Source organism: Perca flavescens, chromosome 8, assembly GCF_004354835.1.
Source record: "Perca flavescens isolate YP-PL-M2 chromosome 8, PFLA_1.0, whole genome shotgun sequence".
NCBI classification, from domain to species: domain Eukaryota; kingdom Metazoa; phylum Chordata; class Actinopteri; order Perciformes; family Percidae; genus Perca; species Perca flavescens.
In genome coordinates, this window is record NC_041338.1 from 13,568,075 (window position 1) to 13,585,253 (window position 17,179).

The window sequence follows — 17,179 nt, forward strand, 5'->3', positions numbered from 1 at the left end:
GTGTTACTCACGTAAACTGTCCATTACATTTAAGCTTATCATCCTGCTGTTATTATGTAAAGGTTACCGTAGAGTGGATTACATTAAACATGAATCATTTGAACCAGAAATAAAAGGCCATGAGTTTGTCCCTTTTGCTACATGGATTATCAAAATCTGCTCCCATGTGGCTCTTTGCTGATCCCTCTGAGCAAGTCAGCTGCCACTAGCTGCAGCGGGATCTGTCCCAGCAGGACCGGACGCAACATGCATCCATCCTTGGAATTCATTCATATTTTATGTCTCTGGTTTTTATATGTGCAGCCTAGTTATTCAATCAGTTTCCTGTTTAGTGTTCTGTAGCTATAACGTGTACTAAAGTAATAAATGACTGGAGGGTAGTTATGTAATTCCTGTAAATGTGGTGTTGGCATTAAAATTAGAGCACTCGTTCGTGCTTCACACGTAGCTCTGCTCCCTCAGAAGCTTTAGCCACCTTCTCTTTCTCTCTCTCTCTCTCTCTCTCTCTCTCTCTCTCTCTCTCTCTCTCTCTCTCTCTTCATCATTTTCTACTCCCTCCTGCCTTCGCTGCCTACCTCTTGTGGCTCTGTAGCTCAGTCCTCCAGCTCGCCTGCACAGTGCACGCTCATCCCCCTCTGCTCACGTCTTCCAAGGTCGTTTTTGAGCTCTCGTTTGCAAAGAGACAAGAATTGCAGGGGCACTGCAGAATGCCAATGCTGCTCTAGCTGTGTGTGCGTGCTTGTGAGTGTGCGTGTCTGAATGCATTCCTGTGGACCTGTGCAGCCCCAAGTGAAGCTTCGGTTTTAGAGGATGTCTGAGGACTGCGGGAAGACAGGATGCAGATGTTTCTCACCAGCATGGCCGGGAAAGCAGCTTAGTCTGCCGGAGAGAAGAGAGAGCCGCTGCTGCACTGGACTGTGACTGCCTCTGATCCCCATCTCCCTCCTTCCCTCCTTCCCTCTCTCCCTCTGACTCCTGTCTTTCATTGGATCTGATATTTGGGAGTTGGATTCCAGAGGGAGCAGAAAGGAGGTCGCTATTTATCTATTAAAGACGCCCATCAGTGTCCCCTTTGAAAAGAAGACATGCTCTGAGAGCCTCTATTTAAAATCCCTCTGTCTCTCCTGTGTCTCTGGTCCTCTGGTCCTCCTCTTCCTCCTCCTGCTCTTCCTCCGGCCGGTTCCCTGCAGAGTCCCGGCTCCACCATGTCCTTGGCGTTCTGTGGGAATGAGAATAACTCGGTGGCATACAACGTCGACGGAGGGGTTCTAAACAACGGCTGTTTTCTGGATGCGCTAAATGTGGTGCCACATGTTTTCCTCCTCTTCATCACCTTCCCCATTCTCTTCATCGGTGAGTGTCGCTGGGAGGTGAGATCCTCAGCCTTTTTGCACCACACTTTTCATGCACACACGCACACGCATGCACACACACACACACACACACAAAAAATAATAATATGTAAATTATTTACTTTCATTAAAGTGTCTATACACTACACTTTGACTGTGAACAGTTGATATTTCATTCCCTGTGTTAAAACACCCTCTTTGTAGGTGTTGGCTGTCTCATTGCCAGTGATAGAAACGTGAGTCTTTTGAGTATGGTAGGACGTAAGGACATATTTCTTCAGCTGCAAGCAAATGTGACTGATGAATGTAGTGAACAGAGGCAATCAAATGCCACCATGCTGGCTTTAAGTTTCTACTCTTCTGCTCACCTTTCCCGGCTGCTGGCCGTTCCATTAGTGTCGCCATTGGCGTGTATCAGACTAGCTCTGCGTCGCTGCTACAGCCACACATGCTCTGGCATGTTCATCCTCTGCCCTCTCACGTGAGTTTGTGTGCATACCATGTGCACCTTTTTTTTCAAGTAGGACAACACTTTGTTACTTCACACACCAGGTTTGAGAGTGGCTCTACATTCCTGTTTTTAATTGGACATACAGTCTATCTACCGGTTATTATTTTTAACACACAGAGACACTGTCTTGCTCAGTTACACATTGCACTCCCAATGTATTCCGTTTTGTTTGTCTTCGAACTGGATGCACACATGCTTTCATGTATTACCACATTTCCAAAGTTTTGGTTATTTTTGATTGGTGTGTGATACTTTCCCATACTTCAAATTTCAGTGTAGTTTCTATCACTATATCATGTGTTCTTAGATGACAACTTTATTTTAGCCATGCTAGAGGTCCGTCTGTCAATCGGTTGGAAGGACTGTCCCCCACTTTGGTCAAGGCTCAAATATCTCAACAACTGTATTGGGACCAGACCTTCATGTTCCCCTCAGCATGAATTGTAACGACTCTGGTGTTCCCTTAACTTTTCACCATGCACCATAATCATGGCAAAATTTCAATTTGCCCAATACTTTTGGTATTTGACCAAATACCTAAACTAATGACTTTGCCAATCAGCCTCGCAGCCCCAGCGCGCACAGAGTTCTAGCATGTAGGGCAGCCTATAGAAGAAAAAGAAGAAACTTTATTTATTCATCACATACAATTGTACAGTACAATGTAAGGCAAGGCAAGGCAAGGCAAGGCAGTTTTATTTGTATAGCACATTTCAGCAACAAGGCAATTCAAAGTGCTTTACATAAGACATTAAAGAGCAGTTAGAAAACAATTTAAAAGCATTAAAAGACAAGAATACAATGTAACGAGCAGTTAGAGAACAATTAAAAACAATTTAAAAAACATTAAAAGACAAGAATAAAATTTACAGTGCAGTATAAGAATTTAAAGAAAGAGCAGTTAAAACAATTAAACATATAAAAGCAGGAAAGATAGGTCTTCAAATCGAAGTGACAGTTTAGGATTGTGGTTCCCAGGTTCTTAGTGAGCTAATGTTGATATGCTGAAATAGGCCAAAGGTCAGCCATAGCTACATTGTTAGCTTCTAGCAAAAAGTACTGCTAGGCACTGTTACGCACTGCTAGGCACTACTAGGCACTGTTAGACACTGTTAGACACTGTTAGGCACTGCTATGCACTGTTAGACACTGTTAGGCACTACTAGGCACTACTAGGCACTGTTAGACACTGTTAGGCACTGCTATGCACTGTTAGACACTGTTAGGCACTGCTATGCACTGTTCTAGGCACTGCTAGGCACTGCTATGCACTGTTCTAGGCACTGCTATGCACTGTTAGGCACTGCTAGGCACTGTTAGACACTGTTAGGCACTGCTATGCACTGTTCTAGGCACTGCTAGGCACTGTTAGGCACTGCTAGGCACTGTTAGACACTGTTAGGCACTGCTATGCACTGTTCTAGGCACTGCTATGCACTGTTAGGCACTGCTAGGCACTGTTAGGCACTGTTAGGCACTGCTAGGCACTGTTAGGCAATGTTAGGCACTGATAGGCACTGTTAGGCAATGTTAGGCACTGCTAGGCACTGCTATGCACTGTTAGGCAATGTTAGGCACTGCTAGGCACTGCTATGCACTGCTAGGCACTGCTAGGAGGCAAGGCAAGGCTTTAAACAATTTAAAAACATTAAAGAAAGGCAACATCAAAAAGATAGGTCTTCAGCCATGATTTAAAAGAACTGAGTAATAGCGGACTCGCAGACTGTCTCTTAATAGCTATTTAATAGTCCCGCAGACTATGAAAAGACAAGAACAAAAATTGACAGTGCAGTATAAGAGAGATACAAAAATAGGTTATTTAAAGAAAGGCAACATCAAAAAGATAGGTCTTCCTATCCATAGCCTTGATTTAAAAGAACTGAGAGTTGCAGCGGACCTGCAGTTTTCTGGGAGTTTGTTCCAGATATGTGGAGCATAAAAACTGAATGCTGCTTCTCCCTGATTAGTTCTGACTCTGGGGACAACAAGTAGACCTGTCCCAGACGAGGTCTGGGTGGCTCATAGTGTAGTAGCAGATCAGAAATGTATTTTGGCCCTAAACCGTTTAGTGATTTATAAACCAGCAAAAGTATTTTGAAATCAATTCTTTGAGGCACTGGAATCCGGTGTAGAGACTTCAGTACTGGAGTGATGTGATCCACTCTCTTGGTTTTAGTGAGGACTCGGGCAGCAGCGTTCTGAATAAGCTGCAGCTGTCTGATTGATTTTTTAGGGAGATCTGTAAAGACACCGTTACAGTAGTCAAGTCTACTGAAGATAAAAGCATGGACAAGTTTTTCCAAATCCTGCTGAGACATAAGTCCTTTAACCCTTGATATATTTTTAAGGTGATAATAGGCTGATTTTGTAATTGTCTTAATGTGGCTTTTAAAATTCAGGTCTGAGTCCATGACTAGCATGTAGATGTTGAACAGAAGAGGGCCCCAGAACTGAGCCTTGGGGAACTCTGCATGTCATATTTGTATGCTCAGATGTATAATTACCTATGGACACAAAGTAGTCCCTATTCTTTAAGTAGGATTCAAACCACTTTAGTACTGAGCCAGAAAGACCAACCCAGTTTTCCAATCGGTCAAGTAATATGTCATGGTCAACCGTGTCAAATGCAGCACTGAGATCAAGCAATACTAAGACTGAAATTTTGCCACTATCTGTGTTTAAGTGGATGTCATTAAAGACTGCGTTCAGCTTTTCGACACGCTCTTTTTTCTGTTCTCACCACTATAAAATTTCTCTTTATGGAGATCTTTTCTTACCAGAGACAGCTTTAATCTTAGTGGGAGCAATAGCATCAATAACATTCATAATTTTACATTTGAAATTAGCTACAAGCTCAGTGACTGAGGCCCCAGTGAGGGCGGGTGTAGAGGAGAAAAGCTGAATGAATGATTCACTGGTGTTTTCAGTGATATACCGTTTTCTGGTTAACTTTGTTTGGACACTTTTGGGCACCGAGATAGTGCCGTTAAAGAAAACACAGGAATGATCAGAGAGAGCAACATCAGTCACCCCAACCTTGTAGTTAAATGTATCACCTTTTCTCCACTGGAAGGGCACCCTAGTGTAACCCGATGTTCCATGTGGTTTGTAAAAAAGAACCCTCTGAGAAGCCATCATTGGAAACTGTTTAAAAAAAAATACTTGGCAGGTGAATAAACCATCTGTCTATCAAACTCTTGCCAAAGACAGTCCGGGGAAGAGCAAAAACATCTTTCCATTGAGAAAAGCCTTCAGTGTCCTTGCTCTCCTTTAATTAATAAATACTTTCCAGTTCTGGTATACCTATTAGGGCTGTGTATTGGCGATACGATATGTATCACGATACATGGGTCACTATTCAATATATTGCAATATATTTCGATACTGTGCGTAAGGCGATATATTGGGGTTTTAGTGTAAATTTTAGAAAAACTAATATTTAAAAAAAGACATGATGTTCATAAAAGTCTAAGAAGTTTACTTTAGGTAAACAATTCAGTACACATAAAATCAAACTGCCAGTTTTGGATTGTGGTTCACAGGTTCTTAGTGAGCTCATTTTTATATTTTATTTTATTTAAGTAGGCCAAAGTTCAGCCATAGCTACGTTGTTAGCTTCTAGCAAAAAGTCAGGCACTGCTAGGCAAGGACACTAGTGGTGCGTCTCAGCATAGCCATCTAGCGGGAGGGGGGTTTAAACACAACATAAACGTGAACCACTGTTTTTGAACGTAAAAAAAAAAATCGATATTGCCTTTTTGAAAATCGATACAGTATTGCAAAATAAAATATCGCGATACTCAAGGGTATCGATTTTTTCTTACACCCCTAATGACTAATGCTATTGTGGCATCTACGCTAACCTCTTTAGGATTAGCCATTGATGTGTTGTCACACACAACCAAAAAACACAGGTACAGTAGCTGCCAGTAGCTCCTCACAAAAAGCTGATTGGTCAGAACCCCTGTGGTTTGGACTCAAGTGCATTACTTTTGCTGTTTTGTTTTTTTAAAACACCTAATGAAACACTCACTAAAAGGCAGTGTGAGTTGCTAGAGGATAACTCTCCAAGAGAACCTAACTGGAAGCGGCAGTGATTCCTCTCTCTGCCCCGTCACCTAGAGCTGTACTGCTTCCACTAACAACTTTCTCACCACAGACAAACCTCAGGGGTGTGAATGTTTTTTGTGTCCACTTTTATATACTGTATTCTGCGCTCCATTTTACCCTGCAGCTTGTGTTGCTCTTTAGAGTGCTGGCTCATGAGTTCAGCTATAGTCACATCGAGGTGTAGGAGGAAGCTGTGGAGAATACACCACAACACCTTAATAAGACACCAGCAGTCAGAGAGCAGGGTTATTGGACCTCGGTTAGGGCTGCAACTAACAATTATTTTCATTCATCACTTAATCTGTTAATTAGTTTTCGATTAGGATAATCATTTAATTATACAGCCTGTACAAGTTGACACATTCAAGTCCGACCAGCAGTCCAGAACCCAAACATGATTCATTTAATATCACAAAAGACAAATAAAACCATCATATCTTCACATGTGAAAAACTGGAACCAGTGAAATCTCTGCATTTTTGTTAAAAATTAATTGATTATCAAAATAGTTGCTGATTTAATTTTCTGTCGATCAACTAATCATTTCAGCTCTAACCTCAGTTAGAATAAAAACTGACAAAATTCGTTAATATATAGATTTTGTGTTACACGTGAGAAAAGCACAACATTGGAACGCAGTGTGTGTGTATGTGTGTGTGTGTGTGTGTGTGTGTGTGTGTGTGTGTGTGTGTGATTACCAGCCTGTGCCAACACTTTTCAGAGAGATAAACTGTCCAACAGCTAAGGTGCCAACAACCATTAAAATAATTTGACCAGCAGAGATGACCGCAGTGACTTGCATTATTGATATAAATTGCACTTTGATGACTGAATCATTGTTATATTATAGTCTGAGTTGAGACATACATCTAGCAAAGTGAAGGGACAAATGATAAGAGAAGCTGTAGACACACAATAAGGGAAAAATAATTGACTTGAGGGTCTTATGCCAGCAGCCATCTGGCCACTCTCATTGGCTTACCTGCCAAGCAGATTCAAGCGATGTAATGAAAGTGATTTTGGACTCGAAAAGAGCACTTTGTCAAGTAGCTCATGATGTAAAGGTTACACTGGGAAGCACTGTAGAAAGCACTAAGTCAATTGAGTTTAAATTTACAGCTCATTGTATGAAGTCAAGAAAAAAACAACTTTTGCCATTTTAAACTATCTTATCTATATATCTATCTTATATCTTATAAGTCTCTCTTTTATTTTACTGCCATTGGCTCTGTAATTAAAGTGAGACACCCACGATGATTTAAAAAAAAAAAAATCGTACATTTCCTGTCACCTGATTTAGGCTGGGGCAGTCAGAGTTCAAAGGTCCACATCCACCACAGCACCTGGCTTCACTTTCCTGGTCACAACCTGCGCTGGCTCCTCACCTTTGTCCTGCTCTTCATCCTCATCTGCGAGATTGCAGAGGGCATTTTCTCTGATGGGTATGTTTGACACACTATCTATATACTATGTAATCTAACCTCCAAGTGTAAGTGATGTTTTTGTCATGTTGTGTAATTTTTATTTATTCATTTACTGACCCTTACATGTTTTGTGTATAGCATTTTATAATTAGTTTCGAGACTACAAACCAACAATCAATGAGCCATACTGCGTTTTACCTGGTGTTATTTGGAGGAAATCTGCTTCATTGTTGCGTGACAGTGGTTCCCCTGAGTAGGCCTACTGCTGATTCACGGCAATTTAATGAAGCCTATTTACACCCGGGATGGCAGGTAAATACCATTAACTACAATTAACACTATTCATCACCTTCATCCTAATATATCAATTGCTCAATAATGACACACTAGAGAATACTGCCTGCTCTTCAGATAGCCCACTTTCAAACAGGACTAATCAGATACATGAGTACCTCATAAATAATCTAATAGCCGGCAGCAAATATTTACACTGCCAACGTTTTATCATAGAATTAGATATATTTAAAACAGACAACACATTTTTTTGTAAAGATTTTTTTTGTGGCATTTTTAGGCCTTTATTTGACAGGACAGCTTAGATTTGAAAGGGGAGAGAGAGGAGGAATGACATGCAGCAAGGGTCGCAGGTTGGAATTGAACCCAACCCAATATATAGTTATATATATAAATATATATATATATATATTTTTTTTTTTTAAGGTTAGTTTACACTTGAATTACTTTAGCCTTAAGTTATATGTACGCAAAACATCATTAGCCTAAAAGTTAACACTAAAAAAAGCAAAAGCAATGCTAGCATAATTCAGGAGACATCAAGAAGCTGTTTTTGTGAAGAAGGCCTTTGTTACAATGCTACCACCATATTCTTTACTAAATAAATATCTGCTTCTGTACTGGTTTGTGATAGTTGAGCACCTGGTTTTAGTATTCCTTTTTAAAATTTGAATCAAGACAAAAAGCTGATAATTTAGTTAGCATTCAACAGCTAGCTAGCTAACGTTACTGTCTATCACACGCTGTGGCTAAGACTCAGATTAGTGGTGTTGATTGCTCACAAAAAAAACTAGCTGAAGCTATGACGTCAACCCCATAGACTGTAAAAAAACGGGTGAAGGCTATGACTCATGTCTTCAAAGATAAAACAGCGACAAAATTACTCTACAGGAACAAGGGAGCCGTCTACAGCTTTTGCTGTTTCCATGGTTGCTGAAAGCCGTGGCTGGCATAAATGCTAATTTGTAGGTAGTTAGCAGAGCCAAATGTAAGTGTTTTGGCCTTTCCAACCACACAAACATATACCCATTAAACATGTGCTCCAATTTAAAAAGTTGTGCATGCATTTTTATTATGTTTGATCCTCATCTACCTTCAAACTCAGCAGCAGTTTATAAACCTTATCCCACTGAGGTTAGAGTTGATGTGCCAATTTCAGGTTTGAAGTGACATGGACAAAGAATCCATCTCTGCCCTTTCTCTCTTTAAATCCCCCACCTTCTTGTTATCTGTTATCCTCTTCTCTCTGTGTGGGCCATATTCATCCTGTAGTTGTTTAATGTGGTGAGTCCATGCAAAACAGGGTCCAGTAAACACTCAGGAATACTGTTTATCAGTCTTCTGCAGACTGGAGGTGGGTAACTGCATGCAAGTGAAGAGCGCTCCATCTGCTCGCCACTTCACTGGGCTTTTCACACTGACTGCAGTGCTGTGCTGATCAGGCTTTAGACACTTGGTTTAGTCATTTTGTGTTTACTCTAATCTTTTTTTCTCCTCTTTTTGATGTTTATTTGCAGGTTTAGCCAATCCCTCCACCTGCACCTGTACATGCCTGCAGCTTTGGCCTTCATGGCTGGCATTACCTCTATTGTCTACTATCATAACATCGAGACCTCCAACTTCCCCAAACTACTGTTAGGTACAATATTCTTAAAGTCACTTATCCTTTGTTTATTATTCATGTACGTGTTTTCTTTCTCATTTACATTTATTTACAGAGCAAGGGTTTACTGAACACCATTGAGTCTTATTTTTAGCAACGATAAATACTCAGTCGGGGTTTCAAACAAGAGGCCAGAGCTTTTTGGGGCATCATCATTTGATTAAGTCTTGGGAACACATTGCTTAAAAAAATGACCCTTGTCACCTCTTTTAGTTTTAGTACAATAGGAGATTCCGATTGCATGAGCTCTTCAGGATGATTATTGATTGTAATTATAATTATAAACTGAGTCAGTGCAGCCATTTACAGATGAATGCTTCATTACAGTCGGATAGGATTGGAAAATGAAGGAGGGCAATATCATCTAGTGCAATTGTGCTGCTCTGGGTTGATATTAATTATCGCTTTTCATTAGGAAAATTAGATTCTGGTGAAAGAGCTGCAGTTTTCTGTTTTCAACAAAAATAGATTCATCACAATCCTTTATGACCTGTGGGAATTATTACACTATAAGAAAATATCCCCATAGCAACACTATAGTATGTTTTTCATGTTAATTAAGTGATACATCAGGACATTCACTGTATTCTTAGCTTTCACTGATCCATTCATAAATCCCTATCGCATTCATTTTAAATGCATCAATTCACTTTATTTCTATATCACCCTTCACCTTAGTCCATTACTTTTGGTCATAAAACTCCCATGTTTACTCCCGTAATGATTACTCTGTTGCTTCTCTTGGGTTCTTTTTCTTCTGCATCATTACTCATCTGTGTTTAGCGCTCGATGTTATACTCCCATCACGTGGCTGAGCTGCCTTGGGCTTTTGAGTCTCCATATCACGGTCAGTCTCTTAAGGGTAGTCGTGGAGTGCTGCTGGGTTCATCATTGTACGAACAGAAATGAATCTCCTAAAGAGACTCTACTACTGACACGCATGCTGCCACTATGTTCACGGTATAGATGCTCTTCATGTTAAAGAAGTAAACTCTGCATAAGAGTCTGAATGGATGATTCCTGCATCCCATCTTCATGGAGTGAAGACAATTGACTTACCTGCTATTAACTGGATTAAAGGTGTTGACCCTGAAAGCTGTTAGACACACATCGCTGAAGTGTTGCTGTTGGCATCTGACGCGATGAGGAAAGGGGGTGAAAATAGGGAAGAAAAAAGAATTAGAAGAGGAAGGCACTCAACAATAAAAATATATCATACATTATAGTTAAAAGGACTAAAACAAGAAATTTAAATTATACACAGAAAACATTACTCCGTGAGCCGTGGTTATATATATGTATATAAAATGTAACTCAGACTTTGACAAAGTACACCTACATATTGCACAAATCCAGTTTCAGTCAAACTGCCAAACATTACATTAAAACTCCAGCTCTAATACAACTGACAGTCTGCTGTCGGGTTATTTGTTTTTTTTGGCTCATCCAGTGATTTGCTGTCTCTTTCTGATCCCTGCTAAACCTCCTCAGCCCTGCTGATCTACTGGGTGCTGGCCTTCATCATGAAGACTATAAAGTTTGCCAAGTACACCGAGCATGGCATCGGCCCCAGGCAGCTACGCTACTGCATCACCGGACTGCTGGTGCTGCTGTATGGACTCCTACTAGCTGTGGAGATCAATGTCATCCTGGGAAGGGTGAGTGTGTAAAATTGGGATGGTTGCCTGTTTTTAGCTTCAGTCAGCTCTTCTTCTTTTAGTCTGAAATCCAAATGGCTCCAGAGGTCAGTGATCAGTAAAGTTGCCTAGGGTGAGTGAAATAGGTTGGATCCCATGATCCTACGTGTTTGTCTTTTTCTTTTCACACATGTTGAGCTGTTAGGAAAATAGTGTTTATGTTGGTGCGTGTCATAGTGGTGAATGTTGTAATACATAGTGCAGGAGACATGAATATCTGTACAAAATCCATTCGATAGTTCATGAGATATTTGACCAAAAACAAATATTTAAACTTAATGTCAAGGTTCCAATAAAGTCATTTGGCTTCATCCTGTGGGGACCATACATGTCTATACAAAATGTCATAGTAATCCATCCAATAAATGTTGAGATAGTTCAGTCTGGACCAAAGTTGTGATCCGACAGCCCAACATCGCCATTTCTAAAAAAAAAAGGTAAGTAGAAGTAAATGAGATTAAGTTACAAGTCAGATTAGGTTAAAAAGATTGTTTCAGGGGCCAGGGTAGCTCACCTGGTAGAGCTTGCGGGTTCGAGTCTTTGCTGCATGTCATACCCCCTCCCCTTTCATGTCTTCAGCTGTCCTATAAATAAAGGCCTAAAATACCCAAAAGATAATCTTAAAAAAATAAATAAAGATTGTTTCAATGGATTGTACAAATTCTATTGTAGTGCAGTGTACAGTATGAATACAAGTAGCATAAGTGAATAAATAACACCTTTGTTCATGTAGCTAATAACTATTGCAGGAATTATTGGACATAATTGTCCAAGAATATTGAGATGCGATGTGGGGATGCATGCTGTGAGACCAGTTTTAACTCTAGCATGTGACACTCGGAGGGAGAAGTTATATAGTTATAGTTACTGGCCTTCCATATTAGTTTGTTGAGTCTGTTGGTGTCTCCCACTCTCAGCCTGCTGCCCCAGCATGCAACAGCATACAGGAGAGCACTAGCCACAACAGACTCATAAAACATCCTTAGCATCTTCTGAAAGATGTTGAAGGACCTTAGCCTCCTCAAAAAATAGAGGTGACTCTGGCCTTTCCTGTAAAATACTCCCAGAGTTTTTAATCCTATCCAGTTTATTGTCTATGTGTACTCCCAGGTATTTGTAGTTCTCCACTATTTCCACACCGACACCTTCGATGGAGACAGGGGTCACCGGTGCCTTCCTCCTAAAGTCCACTACCAGCTCCTTTTGTTTTTTGTCACATTGAGCTGCAAATAATTGTCCTTGCACCATGTGACAAAGTTCTCCACCACAGCTGTACTCAGCCTCCTCACCATCACTGGTACATCCCACTACCGCAGAGTCATCAGAAAACTTCTGAAGACGGCAGGACTGGTAGCTGAAGTCCGTGGTGTAGACAGTGAAGAGGAAGGGAGAGAGTACGGTCCTCCGCGGGGCCCCTGTGTCGGTGACCAATCTTTCCGACACACAGTGTTGCAGGCGCACATACTGAGGTCTTCCCGTCAAGTAGTTAACAATCCAGGACACGAGGGGGGTGTCCACCTGCATCGCTGTCAGTTTGTCACCCAGAAGAACTGGCCTGATGGTGTCAAAAGCACTGGAAAAGAAGGCCTGCAGCTTTCTTTGTATTGATTCCTTCCAGCTGTCTTCTCACCTTTTCAGCGGTGAAGCTCATCGTCGTGGTAACCAGTGGAGGGGGGGTGGAGTTGCTGTTCTAAAGAGGGAAATAAAAGATGGGGGGAGGGGAGGAGTAGGACCCCACTCCCTCCCCCCCACTGGAGGAGTGAGAGCAGATAGGAGGGGGATGGGGGTGTAAGTCGGCAGGGTGGGGGCTGCTGTGTTAAACCTTGATTATTCCGTTTTTGACATTTTCGGTCTTCTAACCCTTTTTTTACCACGATGGAGAGAATGTCAGACTGGCGTACACTTTTCCCCCTTTTCCTCTAGACAGTTTAGAGGGTGATTTGTCTGTTAGGCTTTGCACTGAGCACACATCTGTTATTGAATCTGACTCCCCTGGGTGAACAGAAGAGAAAGAGATTCTCCCATCATGCCCTGCACTCAGTCTGTTGAAGCACGCTCTGCCTAAACCCTTTGTTAGAGTTCATTTAGAAGTACACTTTAAATGAACTCTTTTAGATGGTCAAACGTTTTTCTTTGTCAATGAGGTGTTATAATTAAATATTACTCACATGATTTTCAATAACCCTCTCTGACTTGGTTATGATTGGCTCCCATCACCAAAAACTGCTAATCCTTCCAATTGTTCAATCAATACACTAGAAAACATGCATTTGCAAAAAGTAATTGGTGAATATTATTCGCATCTTGACGCATTTTAAAACAAAACCATGGAAACAGAATATTATGAGACCGTCAGTATAATGAAATAAATATAATTTGTGTGTGTGCTTACTCACTGACCTAGTTTCCATCAAGCTTAACAGAATGCATTGACTGTTTCACTGGCTTCATATAATATATTGTGAAGCTAAATGTTGCTGCACCACATCTATTCATCGCTTTCTATTCTGTTCAGTCTAATGTTTGTGAAAGTAGAATATATGAAATGTTAATGTTAATGTGAAGCTTTGCCAAGATTAAGTAATTGCCATAGCAACATCAGACAACCTGTAATAATACACAGTAGAAATAATTCATTTTACGGCAGCAATAATTCATCTGACTAATACGAGTGTTTCTATTATGTTGTAGCTCTCCTATGAGTATGGAGAAAATAATTATTATAATCTCCATAGATGTTGCAGATGAGCTGATGTTTCTGGTTCATTGAATGTCTAATCAGCGGTTGCATGTTTTTCCATACACCCTCGATTTTCAGGCCACTGCGGACGACACAGACAGTTGAATCCTAATTTAAACTTGTGTTTCTGTCCTTCCTTTTCTCACAGCGCTACATGTGTTACGCCGAGCCCAAAGAGGTGAAGCCCCCCGAGGACCTCCAGGACCTGGGTGTTCGTTTCCTGCAGCCCTTCGTCAACCTGTTGTCCAAAGCCACCTACTGGTGGATGAACACCTTCATTACCGCCGCTCACAGACGACCCATAGACCTCAAGGTGATCGGCAAACTGCCCATCGCCATGCGAGCCCTCACCAACTACATAAAGCTACGCAAGGCCTTCGAAGACCAAAAGGTTAGTGCACCTGGTTTAGTAATCTTCTTTTCTTTGTGGAAAACATATAGGATTGCGGCTTAGTGCTGCTATCAATCAAATGAGTGACAATATTGGGCTGTTCCTCCCATGAATTCCAGGTTTTGTTAATAGTGAGTTGTTAAAAAATGTTGTACACAAATAAAAAAGCAATTATCTGCATTTGAAGGGTCCCTATCATATTTTAAGTAAAAACTACGCAGGCAAACCACATTACGAAAGAGGAGAAAACCGCTCTCTCCTTCTCAATGTGGTGATTTTCATCTCAACTTGGATCTCCTACTCGGATTATAATAATAATAAGGATTTAAAGTGTTCATATTATGCTCATTTTCAGGTTCATAATTGTATTTAGAGGTTGTACCAGAATAGATTTATGTGGTTTAATTTAAAAAAAAAAGAAGATTTTTTTCTTGTACTACACATTGATGCAGCTCCTCTTTTCACCCTGTGTGTTGAGCTCTCTGGTTTAGCTACAGAGTGAGACATCTCACTTCTATTACATCTTTGTTGGGAGTCGCACATGCGACTAGGTAAGGACTACTAGCCAGTCAGAGGCAGAGTATGAGGGAGTGCTATGCTAGCAGCTAGGCGAGCATTATAACATGTGTTACAAAGTGACAAGCGTTCGTCACGGAAGTAAATGCTGGACTACAATAGAGCTGTTTGGAGCAGTTTGTGAACAGTGTTTTCTGTTGGAGATGGTAAGTCCCTTTGGGGTGGACTTTGGGCTTTTTCCCTTTGTAAACCAATAACGTGCAGAAAAAGATATATGACACAACAAAGGAAAGGGAAAAAGCCAAAAAGCATAATATGAGCACTTTAAGGATTTATGTAAGAGCTCAAGTGCAGTTTGTTTGACTCATTTGGCCCCACTTTACTTTATTTTTAGCCCATTTGTTAGTTAAACTGTCTTAATAAATCTTGTGTTTGTAATGTTGAATTGCTGTCTGTTGGTCAGTCGGTCATGGGCATGAAGTGATCTGGGAATCTGACATAATTTTTGTTTATATAGCTGTGATCATTGATGACTCATCCGTGGCTGATCTGTGACCATTAAACTGTATTCATGTCACAGAGATGATTAATAGTCAATAGCATAAACACTTAAATAGCATGCCTTTGAACATGTATACATGCTCAAGCTTTTTCTTTCTATCACAGTCTTGTGAAGTTCTCTTTTATTTGGAAAAACAAACTCCACCTCTAAAAATGTAATATGGTTCTGCTCCTCCACTTTATGCCTTAAGCATTCAGACCTTCCAGCCAGCTCGGGCCTTTCTGTGTGTGTTTCTTTGCATGTTGCCCCTTTGTCTTTGTGGGTTTCCTCCTGAAGTCAAAAGACATGCAGATTTAGTGAACTGGCAGCTCCAAATGGTGATAGACTCCCTGTTTTGGGATTATCCCTGGCTCTCTTCTGTTGCATGCTGGGATACTTGAGCCCCCTGCGACTCTAAGCTGGTATCAAGTGGGCGAATGAATGCTGTTCAATAATGAAAAGAAATCAATTAAATCTCATTAAATCTGAAGTTCTGATTTTCACCCCAGATCGGGTCTCCACTAACATCCTCCAACATTTCAGTTCATTGGCCGCTAATAGAAAATGGTTTCCCAAAAACCTCAGCGTCACTTTTGACTACCAGCTGAAATTTGACAAACATTATCATATTCAGTCCAGCTACTTTCACTTGAACAATATTGCAAAAATACGTCCAATGTTGTCCTTCCAGCAGTTGTAAATGGTTAAACATGCCTTTGTGTTCTGCCACATAGACTATTGTAATGCTCTTCATTCCTGCCCTAGCCAAGACACCGTTAACCGATTACAATTAGTCCAAGACTCTGCAGCAATACTACTTACTAAGACCTCATGAACAAGGCCTGCTAGTTGTACCTTGTACAAGACTGAAAACTTGAGGGGACTGTTTGAGTCCCAGGCTGTGAAACAGTCTCCCTCAGGGACTCAGGTCAACAAAGTCTCTTGAGTGTTTCAGGTCTCAGCTGAAGACCTATATCTTTACGTAATGTTTTTGTGCTAAGCAATGTGCTCTGATTTTGGGTAGTGATGCCTTTAATTGTTCTGTTGTAATGTTTGTGTTGTACTCGCCTTTTGTTCTTATAACCTTTTTTGTAAAGCATATTGCAACCTAGGTTTTAAAAAATGTAATAGAAATAAAACTGTACTTACTTACTTTTTTTTACTTAATACAACAACAAAAACAAGGACTTGGTGGTTTGATGAAATGAAAAGAAATCTAAGTCACTTTGGACAAAAGCGATGCTATGCAACACACTTAAAAAAAGGCTTAAAAAGTATTTTCCAATGAGTGATTTTATATGCATTTACTCACGCTTCTTCCTAAAATATTGACACTTTTTCAGTTTCCTCCTCTTCTTTTGCAAAATAGACAAGTGCTAGTTTGCAGTACAGCTCTTCAAAATTCATACAAAATGTAGTTGATGTTTGATACAGAATTGTCTTCTGTTTTTTTTCCACACTGCTCTCGTCCAAGGCGGTGTTCTTTCAGTTTTATTAATTCACTGGGGATGTTTCCACATTACATATTATTTATCCTTCTTTCCTCTCTTCCTCTTTTTGCCTCTCTCTCTCTGTCTCACTTTTGGAGCACGTGCCAGGGGTCAGAGGTGTAGGCCCTCCTGTACAGGGTCGTTGTTTTCCAGTGTTTAGAAGGTCACAGAGATTCGTCACTGCTGCATGTGCGTCCGGTGTGAACGCAATCCCACTTCCTTCTGGCAGGAGTGAGGGATGAGAGAGATATAGAAATCCCAGTGGAGAGGTGTGGGGTTTGGGGTTTGGAGGAGGCGTTATTCCCATTCTACTGTGAACAAGGCGACATCCCGACCCCTGCGGGGGTGAAAGCACTGCACTGCATGGGAAGCTAGTTTCACTTTGCGTGTGTGAGAATGAAATGTCCTCATTCCTTCTCGTTTGAACCCAAGGTAATAAGAAAGGATGTG

At 40.8% G+C, this 17,179-nt stretch overlaps 1 protein-coding gene across 1 annotated transcript in view; it reads left to right on the plus strand.

The window, feature by feature from the left end:
• Positions 1–1,131: 1,131 nt before the first annotated feature.
• abcc8 (ATP-binding cassette, sub-family C (CFTR/MRP), member 8) overlaps positions 1,132–17,179 on the plus strand; it is a 72,923-nt gene continuing 56,875 nt past the window's right edge. The window contains exons 1-5 of the mRNA XM_028584666.1: positions 1,132–1,353; positions 7,274–7,415; positions 9,209–9,330; positions 10,846–11,012; positions 13,940–14,182. Of these exons, the coding sequence (XP_028440467.1) occupies positions 1,206–1,353; positions 7,274–7,415; positions 9,209–9,330; positions 10,846–11,012; positions 13,940–14,182 (822 nt within the window). The 5' untranslated portion in view covers positions 1,132–1,205. The remainder of the gene's footprint in view (positions 1,354–7,273; positions 7,416–9,208; positions 9,331–10,845; positions 11,013–13,939; positions 14,183–17,179) is intronic.